General features: G+C 42.8%; 2 protein-coding genes across 2 annotated transcripts; both read right to left on the reverse strand.

Annotated features, from left to right (window-relative positions):
• Positions 1-2,178: 2,178 nt before the first annotated feature.
• On the reverse strand, positions 2,179-3,434 carry LOC103703127 (transcription repressor OFP13-like). The gene has a single exon (XM_008785871.4). It carries the CDS (start codon positions 2,983-2,985, stop codon positions 2,323-2,325), a length of 663 nt encoding a protein of 220 aa, XP_008784093.2. The 5' UTR covers positions 2,986-3,434; the 3' UTR covers positions 2,179-2,322.
• A 7,162-nt stretch (positions 3,435-10,596) lies between these two features.
• On the reverse strand, positions 10,597-12,048 carry LOC103703126 (probable CCR4-associated factor 1 homolog 11). The gene has a single exon (XM_008785870.4). The coding sequence runs from the start codon at positions 11,890-11,892 to the stop codon at positions 11,026-11,028; it is 867 nt and encodes a 288-aa protein (XP_008784092.3). The 5' UTR covers positions 11,893-12,048; the 3' UTR covers positions 10,597-11,025.
• Between the last annotated feature and the right edge of the window lie 428 nt (positions 12,049-12,476).

The raw sequence follows: 12,476 nt of genomic DNA on the forward strand, positions 1-12,476 counted from the left end.
CCATGCGCAAGCCTTTGCAACCCTGACATGGTTGAGGCTCATACAGACTGGTTTAGAAGCTTAGCCTCGAGCCCTGCAAACATATATAAGAAACTTGCACGGGCACCAAAAGAGTTTGGCTTGACCCATTGATCCTTTTCTAATGAATATGTGTTAGGTGTATGCAGGCATAGATAAGTGTTTCCATGTGCTAGCTTTGTCCAGGTTTGTATGTTTGATAAGCTTAAAACTTGGTTCAACTAACCCATCATTAGATGTCTGGTGACTCACACACCATTGTTTAAGCCCATAGTTATATCATTTGATTATGTTGAGTATGTTATCCCTGAGCAACAATAGCTTTGGCATTTCTTGTTGGAGGTTTCTTAATAGTGACGAGAACATGGGAGAACTATTTTGCTTAGAAGTGAGGCCAGTTGAGGAAGCAAACAGAAAGTTCAAATATTGGATAAATTGAAAGGGATAAACCAAAGAAAGTTATACAAAGGATAATACTGAATCGATCCTCCCTTTTTTCTTTCTTCTTTTCTTTTATGTTCTCCAGATTTTCTCTATGGTCTTAGACGGAGCTACTAATCCAGCAACGACGTTATAGAAATGAAATGAGTGTAGGCTTAATCCCGCAATTGGCATGTTTCTCCATTTAGAAAAGAAGCATAAACATCTTCAAATTGTGCAGTTTGAAGATAGCATTGGCTTTATGACATGCGAGGTATGAATATGATAAATAAGGCGATACAATGTTAATTTCTACCGATAGTTTGAAGATATGCCGATCATTAATGTTAATGAACTATAGGAAAAATAAGAATTTTCGATTTTGATATACCGATTCTAGATAGAAGCGTTTGGCTTGCACGCCAAAATTTGCCGATGCTTGTTAGTATCATCAATATATTACGGTACTTAAAAGCGTCAGAAATAGAAGAAAAAGCTATTTCGGTGCATTTTGTTAAGCGTCGTCAGAAGCCAATAATTAGACGACTCTTATAAGCATCATTGGAAGCCAATAACAAGACGAGGCTTATAAGTATCGTTAGGTTCTATATTTACCTCCAAATCTTCTGATCGACCCACTCCATTGATTTCTTTTCAGCCCCAAATTAGTTCCCTTTAGAAAGCATCGGAATAAAACTATCGACATTTTTTCGCATCGGTATATATATTAAAAAGCACAGGCAATATCTTATTTTTTTAATGTTAATAATGTAATAGTTTAAAGATGGCCTAACCATAAATGTTGGTGCAACTATATGGCAAGATACATAATAAAGGGGGTTGTTGAGCTTGCAGGTGGAGACCCAGGCTAATTAGCTAATTATGTGATAGTATATTAAAATATAGTAGGTGCTAATTGGCTAGCTATGTGATGGTAGACTAAAATATGCTAGGTTTGACATGGCCAAGTGGCCCACGCTAACCCGGTCACATCTCCAATTAATTTAGCATGGAGTATACTTTGTTTTTAGCCTAGTTAGATTCTAGCAGCGGTTCATGTACCATTTTGAATTACGAATCACTTTGGGGATTTTTTTGAATAGTGCATGATGCCTAGAGGGAAAAGAAATCGTTCCTCTCTTAAGTAATTGATGACATGGATGGAACAAAACAACTTGCTTGAATTCATGGAAAGCACCGCACTACTAAGCTGTGCATATATATTGTTGTCACGAAGTGCTGAACTGGAAAAAGTACCCAATTTTTTAATAGCAACACTTTGTCTTGTGGTTATAGAATTTTTTGGGGGACAATGTAATGCTTAGCCACAACTGTTATAACTTCAAGGCCTCAACCTTTTGGAAAGGGACGTTGTTTGCACCTCAAACAAAAAGAGAGAGGGGACATTGCTGGCCTACTATAATGACAAAATTAAAGCCGTGGAGGAAACGATAGAAAAAGTCCATTTTGATTACCTTTAATCCGGTTATTAACATCTTTTTTCAGGCTCTTCCAAAGAATTAATCATATCATTCCAATGCCTGCCAAATTAAAGATCACATGCTTCCGAGTGCAACGATGTTCAAAAACTTCATCAACATTGACAACATTGACACTTTTCCTACCAAAAAAAAAAAAAACCATCTTTGCACTTTCATTACACACGTGTGAGCATGTCCCAAATGTGTGTGTGTGTGTGTGTGTGTGTGTGAGAGAGAGAGAGAGAGAGAGAGAGAGAGAGAGAGAGGGGATGAGCTTAGAACTCTAACCATATGTAGGTTTAATGTCATATAGTCCTAAAGTATACATCGAGATGACGATATATTATAGCTTAAAAAAAAAAAACCAAAGATCCATGCCTTCCTTTGGATCAAGAGAACTAACTCAGCATGACCGACTTCCCTCCTTTTCCACCTCCTCAATCTCGAAAGACATAGAAGAAGATGAAGAATAGGAAGGAGGAGAAGCAAGGCCGAGAAGCAAATCCACAAAGGCACCTACTATAAACCCATGAGTCTTCTTACCATTGACCCTTAGATACCATAGCAAGAGCTCCTTAAGGCACTCCCAGTCCTTGAGCCCATGAGCCACCACCATCTCCTCCATGGACACCCGGAAGTCGTGGTACGGGTCCTCCGACTCCATTGCTAACGCGATGCTCTTCTTGAATGGGAATGCACCGGCCTTGGCTTCCTCCAGTATCGAGCTCGTGTCCCCCGGCTTGAAGAAGAGCCGGTCTGACCGGAGACCCCGTATGACTGTCTCCAACGAGTCGCCCCCCGAGTCCTCCGACGCCGTCGAGAAGCTCTCCGAACGCTCCTCCGACGAGTGGGTGAAGCACGATTCGGTCGAGCAGACGTAGGCCGAGTTCACCGTCTTGTAGATGTCGTCGCCATCCGCCGCTCGGAAGGAGAGAGTCTTTGGATGCTTACAAGAAGGCCAAGGCCATGAATGAGAAGGAGAAGGAGAAGAAGAAAAATAGGAAGACGACCTTGACGTATCTCTAGGTTTGAAGAAGAGAGAGGTGAGGCCTAGCTTTCTTCCCATTTGGTTTCTCTTCCAAGCAGCGCCTGGGAACAGGGACGGAGGAGAGGTTGGTTTAAATTCTTCTGGGGTTGTGCGTCTTTAGATGTGACTTTGATGGAGTGTGGAATTAGGTTAGAGTTGCTGGGGTCTTTCTTTTTTCTTTTTTGTTTTTTTTTAAAAGTAAGGCTAGGAGAAGGGAAGGTGGTGGGGTCGCTCATTTGGGCATTAAACTACTGGTGGGAGACTTCAATGGTATTCAATACACAATGAATAGTTCCGGACAGGGGCCAGTGGAAAGGAGCTTTGAGCAACGTATATTCTAATTTCTTCCAATTATTTATTTTTGTTTACTGGTTCATGGGTCTTGACAGTCTTGTATTGAAGCTGCTTCAGATATCCATCCGAACTTTTTGTATAAGTATTTCGATCACTCCTATATCTCCTCCTTTTGAAGCTCATTTCTGTAGATTTTTTTTTTTATCTCTTTCTAATTTTCATGACCTTAGATACATCCTTGTTAATCACATCTTCTTTTTAATACAGCGATTGAACTCTTGATTGGGAAAAATGTATGCAATAATGTCTAGTATCTTATACTAGTGTAAGATATAGTTTTTGTTTTTGTTTTTGTTTTTGGTAGGAAAAAAAAAGACTTTATAAAACCAGATTGTCGAGATAAAGCAGATATTTGCGGTGTATAACAAGGAGTACGATTGAGGTATTAATTGCAGACTGCTGGCAACGCCGTTTCCCATGCATTTACGTAACGGGGCGTTGAATCATGGGAGAGGATTTATTGCTTCACCTTTTGTACTAGCTTTTTTTTTTTTTTTTTAAAAAAAAAGTTAAAAACAAGAGAGAATGGCACCTCAATTTTGACCACAACGTATAATGCCAGAAAAAAAAATTGATCGATGAAATATACCTTAAAAGATCAACAAATAAATAAAAATGAATTAAAAATTATTTATTTAGTAAAAAAATTTCTCAACAATATTTTTATTAATATCTCAAAAAATTTTCTTTATAATATATTATATGTATATTTATAGAATATGATCTCTTAATCTTAATTTGAATATTAAACTCGATACTAGAATTATTTTATTAAAAATATGAAACCTGATTAAAATTTGATACGGTTTGCAATATAAAATTTGTAAAAAAATATGTCAAAAGCTTCTGAACCCATTCGCTTGCATGCGCTATAAAACAAAAAATTAAATTTGAGTACAGGATCCTATGAAAGAATAGTGAGCACACCAGGTGAAAAGATTGCGAAATTTTCTCATGCATGTCTGCTATTTGCACTAATCAGGCACATGAGATGGTACAAGATGAGTAATGGCCTGGCATGGCTAACCATGATGAGTCCTTTGTACTCAAAAAGGCTATGTGCATGGCTCGTGACTATTTGAACATCATTTAATTATATGTCTGTGGTCATTTGATTGCTGAGGCTCAAAAATTAATTTTTGTCTTGGAAGGCATGACACTCGAGTGCAAGTCAGTAATCTTGGTCAGATAGGTGTCTTAATTACTGTTGAGTTTCTAATGGTGCCACTTATCCCAAACAATTAAATTAAAATAAAACAATAAAAAATAATCCATTATATAATTTGCTGCTAATGTCTCAACTCTTGCTGTTATTTCTTCAGTCATATGGATTCTAAAAGAGCAAAATATCCATTGGTAGGATCAAATTAATTCTCTCTTGCGTGTGTTCTCTTGTTCCTCCTAATTAACAAAAGCTTCAATTATGTATATGTATGTATGTATACATACACGTATACATATAGGACATATAACATACACACACATATACATATGTTAGAATATATAGGAGATACATGCTAGAATAGCTAAACTGATACAGATTATAGTAGTTATTTAGAGAACATGTTTTTATTTATCTCTAGCGGCTAAATGTTTTTATTTATCCTTCATGTATCCACTGGCACATGGTCTACCGACCACTCGATGGGACCATGGGTTCTGAAAACATTAAAAATGGTGTGTTTCATTCTGCAGCGCAATTAGGAAGAATTAATTAAGATGTTTTTACATTGTTTAGATGATGCAAACAAAGAGTGGGATGCTTAACCCCACACCTTTTCCCTACATTCTCTCCTAAGAAATAAAGGTTACAACACCATACATGCACTTATATTTTGGGCTTCTAAGATTACTTTTTTTTTTTTTTTTTTTACATCGGCAACTCACATATAACGGATGTGAGTGCGGCCCATAACATCAAAAAGGATGAGAGAATACAAAGAAAACGGAACCGAGATATGGTTGTCCCAAATAAAACCTTCAGAATGCTGAGCTGCAAAAGACACCATCCAGTCCGCCACACTATTTGCCTTTCTGTAAGCATGAGTAGCCCGATGGGAGGTGTACTGATCCAAAAGTCTGTGGATGTCATGAATCAACCACATCTCACTGGTCGCACGATTCGGATCCTGAAGCCACTCGATCACCGTGGCTGAGTCTCCCTCAAGAACGATGCAGTTTGTGCCCAGCACTCACCTCGCATAGGAGGCGCCCTCTCACGCGTCTCTGGCTTTGGCATCGACCTCAGTCCGATCGAAGATCTGTCGACCCCCAGCAACCACAAATCTAGCCTTATGATTTCTGATGACAAACCCGGCGCCACCACTGCCACCTCCCTCACTGACGCCACCGTCAAAGTTCACCTTGAGAAAACTAGAGGGTGGGGGCTCCCAAGAGACGAGCATAGTCCTGGATGCTATAAAAGCGGAATGAAAGCTCCAGATTTTTCTAGCCAGCTTAAGGGGCGGCGACGCAGTGATGCCAAGAACATGTGCCGCATGAAGAAGGGCTCTGTTCATCAATAACCTTGGGTGCGTACCTCTGTCCTCAAAGACTCGGGAATTCATATCTAGCCAGCAATGACATGCCAGATAAGCCGCCCTAATCCTCTGCTCCACCAAGGCAGGCCTCCGAGAGAAATCCTGCAGGAAGATCCAAAACTCCTCCATTAACGTTCACCTCTATGTCAAGCTAGAGGGAGCCGAGGCATACTCCCAGATTTGAACAGCCCGCTGACAACCAAAAAGAGCATCGAAGATAGACTCCTCCACCTCCTAGTGTGCCCAACATCTTGGGGGAATGCTAATCCCTCGTTGAGCTAGCACTCCTCTGCTAGGCAGGCACCCCCAAGCCACCTTCCAAACAAACAGCGCCACCCATGGATGGATGCGCAACCGCCAGATCCAACCCCCCTCAATCTGTCGTGCCAACATCCTCCTGACCAGCCCCAATAGATCTTTTGTTCTCACTTTTGTCCTGCCAGTCCGACCCCACACCCTCCTGTCCTCAACATCACCCTTCAGGAGCGGCATCGCCAAAACCTGCTCAGCCTTCTGCTCGTTAAAGGCCCATCTAACAAGGTCCTCATCCTAAATCCACTCTCTTGGTATAATTAGGTCGCCTACCCTGCGCCTCTCTAGCCAACCAGGGTCGAGTAAGGCAGGCCACCTACATAGCGGCAGGTCGGCCAACCAGCTATCCCCCAAGGGGTCCACCGCTCACCTGTCACCAATCTCCCACCTGATCTCCGGAATCACGAGAGCAAATCTCTCTCCAAACAAATGAGCTACATTGACCCACACGGAAGGCTAACGGATCTGCCGGCTCTCCATATTTGACTCTCATCATGAATCCCCAGACACTCGCCAGCTATAGTATAAATCTGATTGCCAACTTAATGGCGAAGATCTCCCACCGCTCGAGCAAGAGTAGATCTCTAGTCCCCCCCCCCCCCCAGCTAGTCGGCTGGCATATTGTGTCCTATGCCAACAGGTAGACACCACTACTGCTCCCCTGCCTCCGCCAGATGAAATTCCTGAACAGACGCTCAATATGCTGTAGCGCTTTAGTGGGCACCAAAGTATTGGACAGAAGATAAATAGGAATAGAGGTGAGCACTGATCGCACCAGTGTAATCCTACCCATCATGGACAAGAAGCTCGCCTACCAATCCTCCACCCTCCACATGATACTCTACTCCAAGGGTAGACAGTCCCTCCTATGAAGACATCGGCCTGTGCTCGGAACCTCCAGGTATCTTAAGATGCCCTCCTGCTCCCCGATCTCTTGGATCCTCATAATGGTCGCATTCAACCCGGCCTGAACCTTGGGATTGAAGCAAATAGTTGATTTTACTAGGTAGACCTATAGACTAGAAGCAACACAATACTCCTCTAGCACCCTCCGCAGTGCCACAGTCGATCTCTTCGTCGCCCGAGCCAACAACAAGCAGTCGTCCGCGAACAGCAAGTGAGAGATCCGAGTCGTGTCCTGCACTAGGCTGCAGGCCTCCACCTCCTACCTAGCTGAGGGTAGCCGAGATAGATAGTCTACGCCTAGGATGAATAGGAGTGGTGATAAAGGACCCCCGGCTCAGTCCCACCGATGACACGAAAAACTGCGATGGGGAGTCATTCACCAAAAGGGCAAAGGATAGGGCATGGATACAATCCTGAATCCACCTAATCCAGAGAGGGTGGAAGCGGCATGGATACAACCCTGAATCAACCTAATCCAGAGAGGGTGGAAGCCAAAACACTCCAATAACTAAGCCATAAAGTCTCACCTCATCCTATCATATGCTCTCTTCATACCCAACTTAACGCCCATCAGACTTCGTCGCCCTGGCGCCCTCTGAAGATGAGATATAAACTCTTGAGCAATGAGCACATTATTAGAAATGGATTGCTCTGCGACAAAAGCCCGCTGCTCCAGACAAACAAGCCTAGGCAGGATACCCGGCAACCTCCGGACAAGAATCTTCGCTACAACTTTGTATAGAGTAGTGCAGAATCTGATCAGCCAGAAGTGGACCGACTCCGTAGGATTCTGCCTTTTAGAAATCAGTGTGATGAAGGTTATTTTTCACTCATCCGGCATTATTGCCGAAGAGAAGAATTGCTGCAACAGTAGTCTGGCACACTCCATAAACTCGTATAGTTTTCACATAAATAAAAAATTTGGGAGCTATATATTAGTTAGTTGACAAAAGCTAGTCAAGGCTGAAGTTAGTATTGGGGCATACTCCTGAGGGGACAACAACTACTGGCTGTTGGCTAACCAATGTACTTTCTTTAAGAGGAGTTCGGAGCAAATAATTCAAGGTGTCTCCATGAATATAATATGCCTCTGATATGGAAGTTGTTACATGTTTGATTTTGTCGACGTAGAAGTGAACAATATGGTCTTCATATGGCGAAGGTGTAGCTCTCAAATACCTCAATTACACACATGCAAAGTTGACCATTGTATTCTAATATAGCCCTTGTTTGCGGATACCTATCTTTCCTTACTCTTTTCGACTTGCAAGTCATTTGTATATCATCTCTATCTTTTTTTTTCTTTTTAAATTATACACAAGATGAGCTCTTGTTACTTTCTTAGAAATCAATCACCAACGGCTACAAGGGAAGAGGATCATGTAATTAATCCGATTCTGACATGAAACTATTTGGACTAAACTCATGAATTTTGGCTTCAAAAAGAGTTCCAAAATCAAGATCAAATATAGTTTCAACCCAGTCGATGTGGGTGAGCTTATTATTATATGGAGGCTCCCACAATTCAGCCTTGAAGTAAACTAGCATGAACCTCTTCCGCATGACTGGTTTGGGCCAGTTTCGCTAATGCCAGCCAGGAGCCAAGACAGGCCGATTTGCCTCTAGCATTCGTCATATGCAATTGGTCCAACTCCGCTGTTCCCAATGTGGAGATTCAGATTGTTATCATCAAATTTCAGTGGAGGCATGACCCATTAGTTGGTACCCCACGGCTGCAAATAGGTCAAGTAGGCCCATGAGGCCGGGTTGGGTTCTAAAATTGGAACCGTTCTATTTTTTTTGTGTCGGATTTGGGTTTACTGAATTTAGACCCAATCCGATAAATTTGGATAATTTTGGATTTTCAATCTACGATCCGATCCGATCTAAATCTGTGAAATTATTTCGGTCTACGGGTCGCAGCTCGCGGGGGTGTAAACAAATTTTGAAGCTATGGATGGGTTGACCCGAGCCGGATCTAATTTTTTTTTGGTTGGATCCGAATTACACATGGATCTGACTTGATCTGAATGAGTCGTTAGGTCAAAATTGTAGCAGTGGATCTGATCCGACCTATTGGATTGGATCTGGGTCCAAAATTAGAATCCGAACAAAGAATCGAATTGGGTCTGGGTTACTCATGGCCCGAGCCAATCCATTTGCACTGTTCCCACTATGGCCGGGGAGTGTTTTCCTGATAGAATTTGCACAGGAGCAATTCTGGCACGGCCCAAGATGGCACGATTTAGGGAAGCTTTGAGGACGGATCGGCCAATTGGCACAGCTTGCCAATTTAAAGACAATTGTGCACGGTTGAGAATGGATTTTTGACCGGATGGATGGAAACTTGGCTTAGTTCAAGGGTACCTTATCTTGATTTCCCAATGAATAGGGTGTAGTAGAATGCACTGAACATTGAAATATCCATTGTCTTAATATCGCTATTGCTTTTAAGCCCAAAAGGCTTTAGAATTTCTCATTTATCCCCCACAATAGCCCATGTTCTATATTGGTAGCGACGGTGACAACATCCCCACTTCTTGTCAATTTATACATGTATTCGAAATAAGAAAATTTAACTTTTCTTTTATTAAGCTATCTTTACAATTTTTTCCGAGTTGCCATGTGACGTGTCGGGTTTATTCATCACTTGCCTATTATACTATTTAACAAAAAATAGTTCTTTTATTACATTAGCCTTCTCGTAATGTTGAAATATTATTTACTAGAAAAATGTCATAAAACAAATATACGGCTGTTGCTCGGAGAGTAGAGGGAATAAATTCCCGCTGCGTATTGTAGTAGGAGAGCCAAAAACTTTTTTGAATAATTTTGATGTACGTATTAAAAATTTTGAAGCAACTTTTTACTCTTCTAAAAGCTGAAAAAAGAGTATATACTAGAGGAAAATTCTAATTTTGAGTTTTGTGCAAAAGATCTAATAGAAAGTGTTTTTTATTTTAAAGAAATTCTGTAGAGATAAAAATGAGTATGCAAAATCTTCATATATAATATAGTCTAGGATAAGAGCATTGTATAGTCTAGGATATAATAGGATAGAATAGTATAGTACAGGGCTAGATAACATAGCAATGCATGCGACTGCCTTGCATTGTGTAGTTTAGTAATGTATGGGATAGTATAGAATAGGATAGGATGGTATAGAATTGGATAATAAGGTGTAGAATAGGATAGGTCGCATTGTATTGCATGATAATATTGTACAATATTGCATGGTATAGTTCCATTTTTTTTTAAAAAAATAGAGTATATATTTAGTGCCATTGCACTTTTCGAATGATAAATTTTTATTAAAAATTTTACTAGTAAAAGCCCATATCATTTAAAACTCTACAGACAAAAAAATATTTGACTCGGCCTAAATTCTTCAAAGGAGTCCAGTGGCTAGCCTGGATTTTTTTTTTTTTTTGGGTATAACAACGACTCACACATAATACAACAGGTGTGGATGCAGCCTATAAAACTAAAAAAAAAATAGGGCAAGAAAGATGAGACATACATGCTCTCCGAAATAAAATATTCGAAGTGATGAGCTGCATAGAATGCCACCCAATCTATAGCATTATTCGTCTCTTTGTAGACATGTATAGTCCGATAAAAAGCATACTCACTCAAAAGATTACATATATTATGGAACAGTCACATCCCACCAGCAGCGTACTTTCGATTCTAAATCTATTCGATTATCATGATCGAGTCTCGCTCAAAAATAATACGCCTCGCATAGGTGATGCAGGGTTCTTTGGTGAGGTTGAGGGAGAGCAATTGTAGAAAAATATTAAAATATAAGGCATATTTTCAATCAGTTCTTTTATTGCAAAAGAAAGCACCACTGAGCTGTGATATCCCGGGGCATGACCGATCCGTTTGGAGATGGACGGTGGTATATCATATTCCTACGCGAACAGCCTATTATGATATCTATAAAAGATAATAATTTAAAATCTCAGCAGACCTCAAGTCCATAGACGACGCCCGCGTGCTTCTCCGCGCCATCCTGTCCGAAGTATAACTCCCGCATCTTCCGGAAGGCCTCCCACGTGAGCAGGCTATCCGATCCCGCCTGGTGGCACCTCCCCGCCGTCCGATCCACCTTCAAGATGCTCGCCAGCCTTTCCAGCCCTCCGTATAAGCTATCGCAGTATTTCATCATGTACTTGATGTCGAACACCCGGTCCCCGAAGAAATCCCTGACCAGCCGGAGAAAATCCTCTAATCTCGCCGGCAGATCGGAGCGGGTCAGGGTTTTGATCAGGTAGCCGAAGTCGTAGGCGCTGTGGAAGGTCACCCAGCTCACCGCTCCGTTCCGGACGAGCCCCGACGAGACGAAGAGTTCGGCGAAGCGGCGGGAATCGATCCCCCGGCCGCGGATCTTTTCGAAGTCGACGCCGTGGGACCGGAGGAGCTCTATGGACTCCGGGGCGTGGAGGTCGCGGCGGAGGTCGAAATCGCAGAAGTTGAACTCCCAGACGAGGCAGGCGGCGCCGGCGGCGGAGTCGGAGAGGGTGAGGCCGAGCTGGATGAGATGGAGGGCGTCGACGTTGGCCTTGAGGAGGGCGTAGCGCTCGTCGGGGGAGAGGACGAACGGGTGCTTCGCCGACCGGTGGACCACGCCGGGGAACTCCGTGTCCAGGGCGGCGTACGGGTACCGCCGAACGGCCGACTGGATCAGGGCGAACTCCCGGTCCAGATTGTCGGCCCACACGGACCGGATCTGAACCGGCCGTTTCGAACCCATCGCCGCCTTCACCGTGGCCACCGGCGGCTGGGACCGGTGTCGTCCTCGTCGTCCTCCTCCTCCTCCTCCTCCCATGCCTTCGTCGCCCCTTTTCTGATGGTATCTTTGGGCATTAAAAGAAATTGCCGAGGGGTTTGGGTGTTTATAAAGACGGAGGCCGCGGCGGCCTTCGGTCTTTCCCGAAGAATCATGCGGCTCCCGTGCTAGCTCAGCGGCATTGTGATTCGTGCGGACTAGGAGTTTTGGGAGAGGAAGCGAACGTGGAGTTCTGGGCGCCGATGGAAACTCGAACTCGGATTAATATTCGGACACTTGTCACGGTTTCGGCGGTCTCTCCTTAAAGTTGAAAGAAACGTAACGGGTCTAACGGGAATTTTGTTTTGGGGAGTCGAAATCACCGTTAAGTGAAGCATTATGGGCCATTATCGGCGGCCGTTAGGACAAACGTCCGTTATTTTTGTTGGGAGCAGATGAGAGCTGGTTATGGTGTTGCAACAGCATATAATTGTTTAGGAGGTGGTGCAGAAACTTGTAGGATGGCCTCAAAAATTGTAACAGGAAAAGCTGTCTAAATTCACCGGCAATTCGGCATGTGGTTCCTTGCAGGTGCGATGGAGATGGAAGCTTTTCTTTTTCTTGTTTAATAACTCTCTTAGATT

Source organism: Phoenix dactylifera, chromosome 10, assembly GCF_009389715.1.
Source record: "Phoenix dactylifera cultivar Barhee BC4 chromosome 10, palm_55x_up_171113_PBpolish2nd_filt_p, whole genome shotgun sequence".
NCBI lineage: Eukaryota > Viridiplantae > Streptophyta > Magnoliopsida > Arecales > Arecaceae > Phoenix > Phoenix dactylifera.

Bases quoted from the DNA above. Each gene is read 5' to 3' on its own strand.
- LOC103703127 (XM_008785871.4), bottom strand. From the start codon at position 2,985: ATGGGAAGAAAGCTAGGCCTCACCTCTCTCTTCTTCAAACCTAGAGAT.
- LOC103703126 (XM_008785870.4), bottom strand. From the start codon at position 11,892: ATGGGAGGAGGAGGAGGAGGAGGACGACGAGGACGACACCGGTCCCAG.